This window comes from Notechis scutatus, chromosome 2 (genome assembly GCF_049901735.1).
Source record: "Notechis scutatus isolate UNSWTSFEM ecotype Mainland chromosome 2, rNotScu1.2, whole genome shotgun sequence".
Lineage (NCBI taxonomy): Eukaryota > Metazoa > Chordata > Lepidosauria > Squamata > Elapidae > Notechis > Notechis scutatus.
The window spans coordinates 7,751,391-7,769,261 of NC_142010.1; the positions used below are offsets into that span (position 1 = coordinate 7,751,391).

General features: G+C 39.2%; 2 protein-coding genes across 2 annotated transcripts in view; one reads left to right on the forward strand and one right to left on the reverse strand.

Annotated features, from left to right (window-relative positions):
• Positions 1-17,871, reverse strand: part of LOC113426492 (uncharacterized) — an 807,865-nt gene that overhangs the window by 330,508 nt on the left and 459,486 nt on the right. The window lies entirely within an intron of this gene.
• The window catches only part of LOC113428424 (uncharacterized), a 109,812-nt gene that overhangs the window by 74,220 nt on the left and 17,721 nt on the right, over positions 1-17,871 (forward strand). The window contains exon 2 of the mRNA XM_087953372.1: positions 11,458-13,885. Coding sequence (XP_087809498.1) covers positions 12,458-13,885 — 1,428 coding nt within the window. The 5' untranslated portion in view covers positions 11,458-12,457. The remainder of the gene's footprint in view (positions 1-11,457; positions 13,886-17,871) is intronic.

Consider the following 17,871-nt stretch of genomic DNA (forward strand, 5'->3'; position numbering starts at 1 on the left):
AAATCATCCCTTAGTGCACACAAGGAAATCCACATGAGGCAAAAGTTGAAGAGTTTATAGAGAAGGATTGAATGTCATTTGTGATCTCCCATTCACAAAGTGTAGATGAGAAATTGACTGATTTCTGGCCTGTTTTTTTGTATTCAACGTTTTCTCAGGGTTAAACCTATAGATGGAAAGAACAGGAAAGTGGGAAATGGTTCACTGCAATTTTCTGGTTATTAGCAGAATCTTCTAGGTATTTCCTTTTGCAGAAAAAGTGGAATTCCTCAAAAAGGAATTTTGGATGGTGCTTTTGTATGTTGATTATGGACCCACTTGTGGAGTTTCAGTCTTTTACTTGGGTTTCACCAAGATTATAAGCTCCAGAATTCCCCAGCCAGCATAAAAGTAGTCCTCAAGATACAACTATTATGGGCCTTGCGATTATATTTGCATGTTGCAATGACTTTTAAGTGCAACTGCTTTCCTTAACTACCTGAATCCCCTTGCTCTCCCTGAGGCAACCATTATTCAAATGTGCGAGTTGCTAAGCTGAACTGGCTAACTTGGTGCTGGGGAAAATAATACTGATAGGGAATTAATGTTGCATGTTCCATTATTAATGGTATCAAGCTAGCAAGCTAGCAATAGTCCCCTCCTTTTTCTTCTTCTTCCCTTGGTGTGGTTGTTGCTTCTTGCTCTTTTTCTGTGGTGATGAATGAATCCTTTGGAGGCCTGAATCAAAAGTGGTATTCAGCAGGTTCCAAATAGTTCTGGAGAACCGGTAGCAGAAATTTTGAGTAGTTCAGAGAACCGGCAAATTTCACCTCTCACTGGAGGTTTTACAGTATCCTTCTCCTGCCACACCCATCAAGCCAAGCCCACAGAACCGGTAGTAAAAAAATTTGAATCCCATCACTGGCCTGAATAAGCAAGTTAGGAACAATCATCATGGAGAAAGTCTTATCGATATGATCAATGGATGAAAATGACTTGATGGTGCATAATCAATGAAAAAAATACTGTAACTGTCTTAGGTAGAGATGGAACAACATGGTTTTCAGCTCTATGTCACTAAATGGCACACTATAGATAAGCAACAGCCACAATAGACAACTAGAGAATAGAGTACAGCAAAGTGTTGGTAATTGAGGGCAAAAGAGTTTAAATATTTGAGCAATAGATTCCTAGAGAGGATTTGGAGGAGAACAGCAGGAGAAATGCAGGCACAAGTTTTAAGAGAGCACAGATGGCAAAAAGGCAGGAAAGAAGGAAACTCCCCCTTTTCGCTCAAGGCAACCAATCACAGCTTAGATTGCCTCATGCAGTAGCTAGCTCTCTTTAATCAATCAGCTGTAATGGTGTGTTCTGACTCTTTACACAATCCCCACTGTTCCAGTTATAAATTTAAACATCTTGATGCCCCTCCAATTTATAGTTGGATAGCATTTTAATGAAGTTGTTTCAGAAGGTCCTTTAAGAACTATCAAAAGACAAACAAAAAACCCCTAAGAAGTAACTGGGGTTTTTAAACACAGACCATTTTGCTAGTTAATCATATTTTATGCATTTTAATAAATAACGACATGAAGCTCCTAATAAATAACTGGATTTCTTTTGCAGCTTGGCTTGAGACTCCTGATTTAATTAGGGCATCTGTTGGAATCCTGACACTAAATTTTTGCCAGCTCAAAGATGAATTATGTGGTGTGTGATTGTTATGTTCTAGAGAGGGGAATGATTGGAATTGTGCTGGCCACAAACTGAAGTGGGAATTACAATAAGCTGGCAGGTGATTGGCGTGCTTCTACCCTTGCTTATCTTTTCTGTTTATTTCCCTCACAAAGCATCCCTTTTCTTGTTTGCCCTACTAATTTTCTGGTTAGCTTTCCTTTCATGCGGGAATCCAGATCTCACAGCCAGCAACATCCCTGCCCACCCTGGCTCCTTTTGCCGGGAGCCCAGTGCAGTGGTGACAGTAAGGGGTGGCACTTGCTCACCAGCCCACACATCCCACATTACTAGCCTGTGAAGCCTACACAATCTGCCCACACACTCACTCCCGCAGCAAGTTAGTCATGTCAAGTTGTCCTGTAAGGAGTTGGAAGAGGTAAGTTGCCCATTTTGCCAGATAGTTTCAAATTTAAACATGTTGAAAGTTTCTAAATTTTAAAATATTAAAATATTTAGTTTTCCCTTCCTCTCATTCATTTTGGTGCCATTTCTTTTTTTGCACAACTGTCATTACGGTAGGAGCTGGAAAGCTTGAAATTGGCCAAAAGCTTCTGAATCTTTGACAGATTCTTGCTTTCAAAATCAATGTTCATTATTGAACTCAGCGAGGACAATTTATATTTAATGGACCCAGATTTCTGAATAAAATAGGACAAGGAACAGAACAGAACAAATTGAAAGACTTTGTGGTTTGTTGGTTACTGCAAGAGTTCATTGCCAAGAATGGTTTTTCTTTTATTCCAATTCTGCAATTTTTCATTTTTTTTTGGAGGGGGGGAGAGTATAAAAATTATAATGTATGTCATGATTAAGTGCAGAGGACAAATAAAGAAATATTAATTGAATTTCAATGTACAAAGGAAAACATTAAAACTAACGTAAAGGAAATAGCAGAATGCCAAACAAAACATCTTACAATACCAAGGAGATAAATTAGACCCCCCAAAACTTACTAATTCAATGTATCTAACAAAATTGAGCAAACTAAAAGACAACCAAACACCAGAGGAGATGGTCAGTGGGGCCAGGCCGGAAGCCACCAGTCACCAATCAGAGAAACACTCCATTTCCTCAGAAGAAAAAAAGGACATTTATCCAGTAAATTACAGCATGCTACCCAGGAAGTGCTTTGTATGCCATCTTGGATTCCTGAATGAAAAGAGAATCAATTGAATACCGATAGTCAGAACAGTTGAACTCAGAACAGTTCATTTAATGACCGTTCAAAGTTACAATTGCAGTAAAAAAAGTGACTTATGACCATTTTTCACACTTATCACCATTGTAGCATCCCCACGGTCATATGATTTACATTCAGATGCTTGACAGCTGACTCATATTTATGACAGTTGCAGTGTTCTGGAGTCACATGATCCCCTTTTCTGACCTGACAAGCAAAGTCAATGGGGAATCAGGATTCACTTAACAACCATGTTACTAATTTAACAACTGCAGTGGTTCTCTTAACAAATGTGGCAAGAAATGTGGTAAAATGGGGCAAAAATTATTCAATTTCTCACTTAGCAATATAAATTTTGGGCTCAATTGTGGTCATAAGTTGAGGACTACCTGTATATGTTGAGGTTATATTTCAGCTTCCTCCATACAATAGAGCTTAGATCTAATAGCTAAAAGGCCACTATCACCATATAAAACTTACTCGATCAGCATGGTGATCAGTTAGCCATGTGCTTTGGTGGGATATTATATTCTTCCCTTTTGTTTTTTTCCCCAAAATATATTGTTTTCTCTTTCTTAGCCCCCATTTTCTAGGCCCTGATGCATATTTTCCTTTATCTGTGACCTAATGGAGACTTCCCTGCAAGTAAATTTACAGAATTTACACATGGCATTTAACATTTAGCAGTTGTTATACAATTTCATCCTTCAGGAATCAAACTTCATGCTAGGAGCTCTTGGAGGCAGCCCTGGCCAGCAAGAGTGAAGCTGGCTCCCCTGGAGCGTCTCTCCTGATGCTTTTGCCATGTCCTAAATCCTTGGGGCCACATTAAATAAGTCATAAAGATTTGGGGTGTAGGGAGGCTATGATCTCCAGTGAGAGACACCGCCAAGAAAGCTGATTCTGTAATTCTGTTAAAAAAAGCATTAACTTTTAGGGCTGAACACATAGCTAATCTTTTAAAGGTTAGGTGGCATCACATTTCACTATTTCACTTGGCTCAGTTGCAAAGGTCACTTGCTAGAAGTCAAAACATCTTGATAGTATTTAATCAGTGAAAACACCTTGCAGACACCTTAGGTAGAGACGGGACAAGCGTTTCCTATCCGGAGATGGAGGTCAAGAGAACAATATCTGAGCCTAGAAAGCTGACAATACAGTAGGCGGGTTCTGTGGTTGAGTTTAAAGAGTTAAACCCATCAAGTTCTGCATTGCTAGAAAAGATGGGAAACGTGAAGAAGCACAGAAGAACTGACTCTTCTGGATTACTCATGGGAGGAAAGTGATGCGCAGAACGGCTTTTGTGCTCTTCCCACGAAGCAGCAGCTGGAAGGTGAGTTGGGGGCAGCAGGTGGGAGGAGAGTCCGGGAGCAAGTAAGGCTGTTTGATTCCCTCCACGGCCAGGAAGCAGAGAAGCAACTGGGCTGAAGCGTGTCAGCTGTAGGTTCCTTCCCTCCCCAGATCGGAGCCCGCTGGGGCTGCACACTGTGAAACTGGTGGCTGCAATTTTCTGCTGGTGGGAAGATTTAAAAAGCCTCTTTCGTGTTAACTTTGATTCTTTGGGACTGGCGATTGAGATTTTTCTGTATCTTAATCCTATCTTCTGGGGTGTTGGATGTTCCTGCCAGCTTGGTGTCATCTCAAATTTGATGAGTTTGGTGAATATAAATCACCAGGACCTGATTCTCAAAACATCAGAGTTCTGAGGGAGCTGGCAGATGTTATCTCAGAACCATTGTACCATATCTTTCAAAAATCCTGGGATACACTGGGGTATTACCTGAGGATTGGAAAAGAGCTGATGTAGTTCCCATCTTCAAAAAAAGTGGAGGGGAAGCAGACCTAGGAATCTACAGACCAATCAGCCTAACGTTGATACCTGGGAAGATAATGGAGGGGGGAACAGATCTGAGAACATCTAGAAATAAAGTTTTAATTAAAAGCCAGCGTGGATTTGTTAAAAACGGATTATGCAAAACTTCTTACTTCATTCTTTGACAAGGTGACTAAATTAGACGACCAGAGAAATGGTGTGGACATAGTATACGTAGACTTCAGCAAAGCATACGATAAAGTAGACTACAACCTATCTTTGATAAGCTAGAAAAATGTGGGAAAGACAGCATCACCAACAGATGGATTTCTAACTGGCTGACAAACCATACTAAACAAGTAGCCCTTAATGCTACTACATCTACATGAAGGGAGGTAAGCAGTGATGTGCCACAGGGTTCTGTCTTAGGCCCAGGACTCTTCAGTATCTTCATACATGACTTAGATGAGGGAATAGAAGGGGAACTCATCAGATTTGCAGATGACTCTAAGCTGGCAGGAATAGCAACACCTCAGAAGACAAACTTAGGATCCAAAAAGATCTTGACAGACTTGAACTATGGGCCCTGTCCAACAACATGAAATTTAATGTGGAGGTTTCTTCTTGGATTTCTTGCTTTTCCTTTTTAGCGATATTGTGTTGGACTGATATGATCATATTTTTTCAGTGTTTCCCACACTTCTTGAGTTGTTTTCTCCTTTAGGATTTTTATCCATGAAACTTTGCTTAGGCTCTGAGTTTGTTAACATCAGCTCTTCTAAAGTTTAAGACACTGATTGGATTAAATTTTATTGCTTGTGTTTGCATTATATAGTGTTGGGAGTTAAAACCTACTCCTCTCCTAGAAAAATGAAATATTTTAGGATATATTAAAAAGGCAGAATATTTCCTTTAAAAGAGAAGTAGAAACTCAAGAGATGCAAAAACTCAGCCCCCCCCTCCACCTTTGTTAATGGGCCATTAAGGCCTGGACCAGTTTATTCTACATAACAAAGTTCCAAGCTCTTTCCATACGCAGGCTCAACCAAGCCTAATAAGACCTCTACCCCAAGGCCCCTGGGAGTTCATCACACTCATCAGCCCAGGCAAAACAGGGCTCGGGGGGGGGTTTTTTTTTTTTTTTTTTTCTTTTTTTTTTTTTTTTTTTTTTTTTTTTTTCCCAAGTTTTTTTTTTCCATTTATTTATTTTCTTTTCCCTTCCAACAACTCAATCCTATCACTTCTTCTCTATTAGTAAGAATTAGGTCCAGTATAGTTTTTCTTCTAGTTCCCTCCTCTACCTTTTGGATGATAAAGTTGTCAGCTAAATTGGTTAGGAATCTGTTTGATCTTCCACTTACTGCAGTTTGTTTCCCAATTGATATCAGAGTAGTTAAAATCTCCCATTACTACTGTGGTATGTTTCCTACATACATTTGTTAATTGATTGGCAAAGAGTACATCTATTTCTTTTGTTTGATTGGGTGGATGTCATTTTTTCCTCTTTTATATTGACTCATATAGATTCTAGGACAGGGGTGTCAAACTCGATTTCATTGAGGGCCGCATCAGGGTTGTGTTTGACCTTGAGGGGCCAGGGTGGGCACGGGCAGCTCAACATCACTTGTCTCGGGGGAATCTGGTGGCCCAAGTGCTTTGCCAATGAAAACGGGCTCCCAAGCTCAATTTTCGGCTGCAACAGCCTCTTGAAACCCTTTGCCAGTGAAAACAGAGCTGTGGAGGGCCTCCTGCAGCCCTCCTGTGTTTTCACTGGCAGAGGCACTGCAGGCCAGTTCTTCACTGTTTCTAGGGTGGCTCTGTGGGCCAGATCTAAGCACCCTGTGGGCTGGATCTGGCCCCGGGCCTTGAGTTTGACACCCCTGTTCTAGGAGGTTTTTTTCCTTGGTTTTGTGTATTTCTCTAGAAATATAATGATCTTTTATATGTAATGTAACTCCACCACCTCTTTGTTAGGTCTGCTTCTTTTAAATAGTTTGCATCCTTCTCTTAGTACATTCCAATCATGAGTTTCATTCTACCAAGATCCAGTAACGGCAACTATATCGTATTTGCCTTCATGTACTTCAAATTCACCCTATTTGTTTCCTAAACTTTGAGTGTTAGTGTATAGGCATTTGAGTCCTTTATTGGTCTTGGATATGTTTCTTATATCTCCTACTTTGGCTACTCCTGAAGTATCATTAAATTCAGTTACTACAATCCTAAAGTTAATAGAAAAAGAAATACAAAGGCTAATATAAAATATGGCTATACATATGTCATCTTCAGGGTTGACAGGCTGCCCTCCCTCAAGCGAAAATAATTTCCTGCAAAGACACAAGTATAAGATTAATTAAACTTTAACATCCCCTGCCACCTCTAGGAACCCCCTTTGGCTTATGAGGCCAGTGGCTGGGGAGATGCTCTGGAGATTTGGGCTGAGTTGCCTGGCCCTCACTGGCTCAGCTGATCCACGGGCTGCAATTAAGGGGCTGACTCTACATGAGGTGACCGGGGAAGATAAGGGCTACGTTCTATACTGGCCATGCCACCCCCTTCACTGGGGCTTATTTTTGGGATAAGCATTATATTAGGCCCACTCCTAAAAAATTAGGCTAGGCCTTACTTTCAGGATAGATCATATTTTTGGGGCAACACGATATTTCCTGTCCCATCCATGTATTAACCAGGTTCAATTAATCCAGCACTTTCTAAAAAAAATCTTTGGTTGCACAGGTAGTCCTCTACTATCATTTCTTCCCTGAGCCTTCAAAATTACTATGGCACAGTAGAAGCAGACGTCCACCTGGTCCACAAAATTTGTGGTAATCCTTACACTTTTTCAATGAGTATATGTCAGCAATGACTGGTTTTGAAGGTGCAGGAAAAGGAGTTGCTGTCATGCCCCTGGTGGAGACTGACTCTGAGGAAGAGGAGGAACAGCCAACAGGGAGTGGGAGTGTGGCTCCAGAGGTGGTGGAGGAGGCTGGGGAAGGGCAGAGGCCAGCTGAGCAGTCAGAGGAGGATCCAGGCCCATCCCCTATCCATCCTAGGTCACGCAGGGAGGAGAGGATCAGGGAAAAGTGAGGTCTACTTAAGAGGAGATTACCATGATACTCCTCGTGGCATGCAGGTGGGAGCTATGTATATAAGTTTGCAACTGCGCAGTTAGAATTTGCAGGAGTCAATTTAGTGTTCACCTTGAAAGATGTTTATCTTTGCTGGCGTTCTTCCCAAGGACTTTGCTCGGTTATTTTCCTGGAGTTTATGATTAGTTATCTTGGCTTGCTTCAGAACTCTCATCAATGCAGTTTGCTTTGGTTTTCTGTTTGCCTCATTATTTACTTTCGTGACTTTAAACTGTGCCTAATAAAACTGAAGTTTAAGTTGAAGGCCTTACCGGACTTTAATGTATGTTTTGGATTAATTTGAGAGACTACGGTTCATCACAGTTGCACCAATTCGGGTTCTGCCCATAGTTGCACATTTTTGATGGCCGCAGCATGCCACACTGATGATCCCCATTTGTGACCTTCCCAGCTAGCTTCTCACAAGCAAAATCAGTGGGTATACTGGCAGGAAATTGCAAGTCATAGTCAAATAAAATTGCCTTTAATAACACAGAGTAATTTGTGATAGGTTAACTGAGCACTACTTGAGTGGGGAGGTCACCAGAGTATTTGTGGACAATGTTTTCTGCTCTTATTTGCAGCTGAGGACTTATATGAGCAAAAGTGGTGCTTCAAATCTTGTAGAGGCTTTCAGCATCATTTCATCAATTAAAGCCCCCACAGCTCTAAGTTTAACTCAGAAGGTTTGAATGTAAACATTCTGGGACATTTTATCAGACTTGAAAGAAATAGATTTTCACATGAATACATGTGTAGGTGGGTGTATCTCTATTTCTCTCTGTTGGGATATGCCTGCAATTGTATAATCTATCCTGAGCAGTTCAATATTTAATTGATGATAGTCATTTGCATTGCTAAGAATTTGTGATTGATCCAACTAAACAGCTGAGTTTGATTTAATGGATATTTGAACATGGATCTCAATAGTCTTCCATGTGTCGAATGAATCATAAATAATGTGATTATTCTAGCATTGAGGCATGCTTGCTTCTTCATTGTAATATTTACTTGTTTCACATCATCTCTAATCATTTTATAAACAATTAAAGTTCCACTTTTCTTTGAATCTTACAGACAAAGAGGATGCCAATAAGAGCACTCGGGACACCTGTAAATAACAAGCAACCTTGCAAAGGGAAGAAAATCAAGCCAGAAATCTAAATATTTTCCATTTCCTTCAAAAAACCACAGACAATTCTCCTCCTCCTCCATCAGCTGTTAGACAAAAAGAGAGAAAATCAAGAACGATTTCAAGCTGGAATAAGCAGATTATGCAGAACTCAAGAATAAATTACATGAAAAGTCAAGGGAGATTATTTTTCAATCAGCAAAAGAGAGAAATCAGTGGGGAGGAAACTGTCAATAGTAAAGCCATGTAGAGCAGACAGGAATGCAGGCCACAACCTATGAGGAAGAAAACAGCTTGAATGAAAGCACCACTAAACAAGGCATTGTCCATATTTTTGACCTCAAGAATATCAGCTGTGGAAATCTCCATAGATTTGCCTAATGTGGGAAAAGCACAGATTGCAAATCACAGCTGATTATTCAGAAGAAGAGCCAGACAGGAGAAAAGCCATAAAAATTGCCTGAATGTAACAAAAATTGGTCAAAACACCTCCTTTGTTGTTCATTGAAGCATACACAAGAGGGAAGCCATAAAAATGCTCCCAATGTGGTAAATGCTTTAGTGAGCATGGCAACAGGGTGATACATTAATGGACTCACAGCAGGGAGAAAATGTATCACTGTGCAGATTGTGTGAAAGTTTCATTAGAAATTCCCAGGTCATGAGACACTAAAGGACTCACACAGGGAAAAAAACCATTCAAATGTATTTTCTGTGGGAAAAGTTTCAGTCAAAATTCCAGCCTCATAAAGCTGTTTAGAATATTAGAGGACTGACATTAAAGAGGAGTTTAATATGACTATGGTATTGATGTTATTATAAAACTATTATAGTAGCATTTGTTTTTGAAAAGGCAATGGGAATGCTATAAGATTTAATATTTAGATTTATTATTTAACTATGTATTTAATCATTTTGGATTTATTACTCTGTTTTTATTATTATTAAAAAAAAAATTAGTAGATAGAATGTACCAAGCAGAATCAGATTGGGTATTAGGTGTTATTTTAAATGTTAATCTAATTAATTTAGGGGAGGATAGAAAGGCATCATACTCTGATTAGTGATTTCAGGAGAAATTCTTTTTTTTTATTATAAGGAATGAGATAGCGGGATAATAAAGAATGGGCAAAAGATACAAATATAATGATTTAAATTAAGATGGATTAAATAAGATAGAATTAAGAAGAGTCAAATGTGTGGAGAAGTTTATATAGAAGATATAGAATGGTAAATAAAATAGGTAATGATATGTAAGATGAGCATGAATATAATTGAAGCCCATGTAAAGAGAGGTACCTGGAGCCAAGTTACTTTTCTAAAAGATTTTTATATGTTTGTTTGTTGTGTGTTTATGTTTTTGGGAGAATTAATAAAACCTTGTAGAAATACAGAATGAGAATAATGGTAACCAAGTCAGAAAGAAATAGATGAAATAATAATAGTGAAATTGAATAAGAGTAAAGAGAAGTAAAGAGAAATTGGATAAGAGGTATTTTTATGCTCATATGGAAATGGCTTAAAATAGAATTATATTGTATAAAATAAGGTTTTATCTGACTTGTAAAATTTATAATGGAAAAAGGTTCAAATATGTAATGGTTGATGATGATTTGTTTGTCTTTGAAATTAATAAAATTTGTTTAAAAAAAACAAAACTGAAGTTTAAGTTGAAGGTCTTACCGGACTTTGATGTATTTTTTGGGTTAATTTGAGAGACTACGGGTCATCACAGTTGTACCAATTCAGGTTCTTCCCATAGTTGCACATTGTCGATGGCCGCAGCATGCCACACTGATGATCCCCATTTGTGACCTTCCCAGCTAGCTTCTCACAAGCAAAATCAGTGGGTATACTGGCAGGAAATTGCAAGTCACAGTCAAATAAAATTGCCTTTAATAACACAGCGTAATTTGTGATAGGTTAACTGAGCACTACTTGAGTGGGGATGTCACCAGAGTACTTGTGGACAGTGTTTTCTGCTCTTATTTGCATCTGAGGACTTCCATGGACAAAAGTGATGCTTCAAATCTTGCAGAAGCTTTCAGCATCATTTCATCAATTAAAGCCCCCACAGCTCTAAGTTTAACTCAGAAGGTTTGAATGTAAACATTCTGGGACATTTTATCAGACTTGAAAGAAATAGATTTTCACATGAATATATGTGTAGGTGGATGTATCTCTATTTCTCTCTGTTGGGATATGCCTGTAATTATATAATCTATCCCGAGCAGTTCAATATTTAATTGATGATAGTCCTTTGCATTGCTAAGAATTTGTGATTGATCCAACTAAACAGCTGAGTTTGATTTAATGGATATTTGAACATGGATCTCAATAATCTTCCATGTGTCGAATGAATCATAAATAATGTGATTATTCTAGCATTGAGGCATGCTTGCTTTTTCATTGTAATATTTACTTGTTTCACATCATCTCTAATCATTTTATAAACAATTAAAGTTCCACTTTTCTTTGAATCTTACAGACAAAGAGGATGACAATAAGAGCACTCGGGACACCTGTAAATAACAAGCAACCTTGCAAAGGGAAGAAAATCAAGCCAAAAATCTAAATATTTTCCATTTCCTTCAAAAAACCATAGACAATTCTCCTCCTCCTCCATCAGCTGTTAGACAAAAGAGAGAAAATCAAGAACGATTTCAAGCTGGAATAAGCAGATTATGCAGAACTCAAGAATAAATTACATGAAAAGTCAAGGGAGATTATTTTTCAATCAGCAAAAGAGAGAAATCAGTGGGGAGGAAACTGTCAATAGTAAAGCCATGTAGAGCAGACAGGAATGCAGGCCACAACCTATGAGGAAGAAAACAGCTTGAATGAAAGCATCACTAAACAAGGCATTGTCCATATTTTTGACCTCAAGAATATCAGCTGTGGGAAATTTGCCGATTGTGGGAAAAGCACAGATTGCAAATCACAGCTGATTATTCAGAAGAAGAGCCAGACAGGAGAAAAGCCATAAAAATTGCCTGAATGTAACAAAAATTGGTCAAAACACCTCCTTTGTTGTTCATTGAAGCAACGACACAAGAGGGAAGCCATAAAAATGCTCCCAATGTGGTAAATGCTTTAGTGAGCATGGCAACAGGGTGATACATTAATGGACTCACAGCAGGGAGAAAATGTATCAATGTGCAGATTGTGTGAAAGTTTCATTAGAAATTCCCAGGTCATGAGACACTAAAGGACTCACACAGGGAAAAAAACCATTCAAATGTATTTTCTGTGGGAAAAGTTTCAGTCAGAATTCCAGCCTCGTGCTATACTAGAGGACTGACATAGGAGAGAAATGCTTTGAAAGTCCTGATTGTGGGAAAACTTTCAGTTGTAATTCCAACTTGGCGATACACTAAATATGGTGATAAACTAGTTTTTCCAAAGGAGAAAAACTCTTTCAATGTCTTGACTGTGGGAGAAGTTCCAGTCATAATTCCAGCCTGGTAATACATCAGAGGATTCACTCCATGGAGAAACCCTATGAGTGTCGAAGTTGTGGGAAAGGTTTCATTAGAAATTCCCACTTCATGATACAACAGAGGACTCACACTGAAGAAAAACCCTTTGAATGTCCTATTTGTGGAAAAGGTTTTAGAGATAATTCCCTGCTGATGAGACACCAGAGGACTCACACAGGAGAAAAACCCTTTCAATGTCCTGATTGTGGGAAAAGATTCATGAGACATTCCCACCTTGTTAGACACCAGAGGACTCATACAGGAGAGAAACCCTTTGAATGTCCTATCTGTGGAAAAAGTTTTAGACATAATTCCAGTCTGGTGACACACCAGAGTATTCACACAGGAGAGAAACCCTTTCAATGTCCAGATTGTGGGAAATATTTCATTAGAATGTCCCACCTCATGAGACACCAGAGGACTCATACAGGAGATAAACCCTTTGAATGTCCTGATTGTGGGAAAAGTTTTAGTGACAATTTCAGCCTAGTGAATCACCAGAGGACTCACACAGGAGAGAAACCCTTTGAGTGTCCTATCTGTGGGAAAAGTTATAGAGATAATTCCAGCCTGGTGACACACCAGAGAAGTCACACCGGTGAGAAACCCTTTCAATGTCCTGATTGTGAGAAATGCTTCATTACAAATTCCCACGTTATGAGACACCAGAGAACTCACACAGGAGAGAAACCCTTTGAATGTCTTATATGTGGGAAAAGTTTTAGACAGAATTCCAGCTTGGTGACACACCAGAGAACTCACACAGGAGAGAAACCCTTTCAATGTCCAGATTGTGGGAAAACTTACAGTCAAAATTCCCACCTCATGAGACACCAGATGACTCACACTGGAGAAAAACCCTTTGAATGTCCAGATTGTGGGGAAAGTTTCATTAGAAATTCCTACCTCATGAGACACCAGAGTATTCACACAGGAGAGAAACTCTTTGAATGTCCTGACTGTGGAAAAGATTTCTGTCAGAATTCCGAACTCATAAGACACCAGAGGACTCATACAGGAGAGAAACCTTTTGAATGTCCTGACTGTGGGAAAGGTTTTAGTCAGAACTCCCACCTCATGAAGCATCAGAGGACTCACACAGGAGAGAAACCTTTTGAATGTCCTGACTGTGGAAGAGGTTTTAGTCAGAATTCCCACCTCATAAACCATCAGAGGACTCACACAGGAGAGAAACCTTTTGAATGTCCTGACTGTGGAAAAGGTTTTAGTCAGAATTTTCACCTTATGAGACACCAGAAAATTCACACAGGAGAGAAGCCCTTTGAATGTCCTGATTGTGGGAAAGGATTCATTAGAAATTCCCACCTCATTAGACACCAGAGGACTCACACAGGAGAGAAACCCTTTGAATGTCCCGATTGCGGGACAAGTTTCAATGAGAATTCCTACCTGATAATACACCAGAGGACTCACACCGTGGAGTAATCTTTTCATGGACATTATTTCAAGCATAAAACATCCCTTATTGCACACAAGGAAATCCATATGAGAAAAAATAGATAAGTTTAGAGAAAGCTTTCATTTCTTTTGTGACCTCCCATTTAAAGTGTAGGTGAGAAATTGACTTTTTGAATTCTGGCCTGATTCTTTTTACTGAAAGAATTATGGGACTTGCAATTATGTTTGCATGTTGGAACGGCTGTTAAGTGAGACTACTTTTTTTAACTACCTGAATCCCCCTGCTCTTCCTGAGGCTGCCATTAATTGAATGTGTGAGTCGCTATGCAGAACAGTGGCACCTCACCGCTGGGGAAAACTCTTGGAAGCCTACCACAGTGTCATGATGTTTGCCATAGGCATCCCTAGGACTCTCCCACCCTCCAAGACATCCTGTGCTCTGTTTCCTATTATGTCCCCTAGGTCCTTTACTCCTCCACATGGTTCCCCCAGTCTTTTTCCTCCCCCCCATGATCCCCACAGGCCTCAGGTACTGAAAGATTGTCTCCTTGGAGAATAGTCCTTTTAACTCCTTGAACGCTCGGCAATCAAGGGTCCAGGTCAAAGGCGGGCTGGGCTTGGGCTTAGGTTCCTCTAGTCTTCAACAGCTCCCTAAGTGGCAGAGCTATCTCAGCGAATGCGGGAATGAACTGTCGGTAAAAGTTTGCAAACCCTATGGGGAAGAAGGCAGAGCCTCCTCGCTGACGGACCGTAGATCGCGACTCTTTGCGGCTATGGTCCGTGCTCTTTCGTTGGAGAGCCCTGATCATTACGATTAGGGGCTGAAATTGCCTTGGAGGGGTGGCGGAGTAAGGGGAAGCCGCAAGCCAGGTTGAGGGGAGCCGCATCTCCCCTCCTGGGCTTGGTCTTTTTCACCCCCAAAGACAACTGCAGCGGTGGTTTAAAATGGTCACCCCGAAGAAGAGGACTCAGATGAATTAAGCTTTGTGCAGGAGGGAAGAAAGAGGTGGATAACATCTGAACCGGGACAACTGGGCAATACAACTAAACAAAAGTACCCCAGGATTAAGGTAACATGGAATTTTTAAGAAAAGAAAAGTGAGCGGCGAAATTACAAAGGGACAGGGAAAAAAAATAAGAAAATATTTTTGACAGCTAAGCGGGGCTTCAAACCGGGAAAGGAAGAAGCCGGAACTAAAGATTTAACTAAATTGGACTAAAATATCTTGGCAATAAACAGGCATAAAATAAAGCTGGACTTAATGATTATCAAATAATAATAATAATAAAAAAAATAATAATAATAATAATAATAATAATAATAATAATAATAATAATAATAATAATAATAATAAAGTTTACAAATTGGAGACTGGACTGTGCTGGAATATTGAGGTTCGAAAAACCCTAAACAAAAAAATAGGGGAAAAAGGTGAAGACTTTGTATAATGGAGAGTGCCACCTTTTGACAAAAACTTGAGCTCAAACAAAAAGGAAAGCATCCTGTTTCTGAATGAACTTGTGTGGATATAACACTAAAGAAATATTGAAACAAAGTAAGAATCTTAGAAAGTGAAAGCAGAACCAGAATAAAGAAAAAAGCAAGGAAAGAGTGACTGTGGGATTGATTGATTTTTTTGGTATAGACCCTGGGCTGGAATAATTGAGAACTTTAGAAAATTGAAAGAAGAAAGAAAGAAAGTAAAAGTGTTTTTTTGTGGACTTTAACGATCATAAAATACAAGAGTGTGTAATGATGATATCTCTTCGGGAATTAAAAATGGAACTTAAAAATATGAGAGAATTACTACAAGAAAGAGGTGAATCACTTTGCTCTGTGTTAGAAAAATGGAAACGGTGATTGAAGAACAAGAAGAAAGCTTCAGAGGAGGAGGAGTCGACTCAAGGAGAAGACATTTTAAATAGACAATTAACACAAAGAACACTACAAAGAAGTGGGAAAAGAAGGAAGGTTAAAAAGTTGAGATTTAAGAAGGCAATCAAAAGGGGGAATACCCGTGAAGTCGGGAAAGGCAGAAAGACCCAGCAGAAAAGGGGAAAGGAAGATATTAAGAAAGAGAGGGATATAAACTGGAATGAGAAAAGATATGGGGAAAAGAGGGGAGGAGAAGCAGTAAGAAACAGGTGCATGAAATAAAGAAATACAGAAATAGTAAAACGTTGAAAAGAAATTGTTTTTTCAGAGATAATGGTTGATGAATTAAAAAGGGGATTCTGCAGGGTGACAAGGGGTAATAAGAATATTTCTGCAATTAAAAATATTTAGAAAATAGGGTAATATAGATACTGATAACTTTTATTAAAAATTAAGGGGGGAAAATATGCTGCAGAATCCAAATGAAAAGATGTAATGATTATTATTGTAACTTCTTAAAAATAATGGTTTATTGGGAATCAAGATGAGGGAATAAAGGTATATTTTAATCATTGAGGTGTCACACTCAAAGCAGTAAAAGGCTTTGAGGAAACCTATACTTGTTTTTTTTTCTTTAATGTTAAAATTTGTATTAATCTAGAATTTATAAAAAGAATGTGTAATGGAAAGGAAATATGACAGACTAAAGAACCAACTAAATTAATAAGTTAATATAGACTATTAAAAGCAAGGAGAGACATTGGTAACCTTTATTATTATTATTACGCAAACACATATTGTTTATCTTTATTTTTAAAATAAATATTAAAGGATTATATTTGAAATAATTGAAATGAAACAAAAAGATGTTTCGATTGAGATTAATGAAAGAGGCTAGAATTAATGTGTTTGTTTCTCTCCTTACTGAAAATTTGGAATGGAAAAGGTAATAATAGAATTAAGTATGCATATATGAATGTATAATTGCTGTCATATTTGTATGTAAAGGTGATGACCCGGAAATATGTTGTCCACTAAAAAGACATTTTTATTTTTAACATGAAAAACTGAATAAAATTTGATTAAAAAAAAAGTTTGAAAACCCTAGGAAGCTTTGAAGTTGTTTTCAAGTGCGAGGGTGTCTAGCCAATCTAGTATGGCTTTAACTTTTCCTGGGTCCATTTCAATCCCCTTGCTGGACACCCAGTAGCCCAGGTAGTCTAGGGAGGTTTTGTGGAACTCGCATGTCAGTTTAGCATAAAGCTTAGCATTGAGTTTTTTCAAGACTTGTATTAGTCTAATGTGTTCCTCCACCATCTCACTAAAGATGAGAATATTGCCCAAATAAACCAAAACTCATTTGTAGAGGTGCTCATGTAGCACCTTGTTAATGAGATGCACGAACTCTGCAGGGCCTCCCTGCAACCCAAACGGAATGACCTTAAACTGGAAACTGCCTAGCGGGCAATTGAATGCTGGTTTCCATTCATCACCTTCCTCGATCTGCATGCGGTAGTAGACTTCTCTGAGATCTAATTTGGTAAACACCTTTACCCTCGCCAGGTGGTTAAGAATGTTCTTCATAAGGGGGAGGGGATAGGGGTTTTCCACGCATGCAGCATTGATTCTGCGGAAGTCCATGCAAAGCCTCACCCCCCCCCAATCCCTTTTCTCTTTAAACAGCACAGGGGCTGCAACTTTAGACTTTGCGAGCTGGATAAATCCTCTTGCCAAGTTTGTGTCAATGTACTTCCTCAATTTGCTCATCTCTTTTGTGGTCATTGAATACATTTTTGGCTTCAGCAGCTTAGCCCCTGGTATGAATTCTATGGCACAGTCAGTAGGTCGATGGGAAAGCACATTGCACTCATCTTCGCTGAACGCTTCTGCTAGGTCTTTGTACTCCTTGGGTATCTTCAGGCAACCGGACAGAACCTCCATGTCTGTGGCCACTCCTTCCTTTTGGCCGAGGCCACTGGGTCTTAGACAGGACCGCTTCTCATGTTGCAGGAGGAGAGGCTGTGGGCCAACAGGCAATTTTAATTTCCGGTGTCCGTCTTCCCAAGTGATTGTAGGTGCCCATTTGTCCAGCCAGGCTGGACCGAGGATGAGAGACTCAGTCATTTTG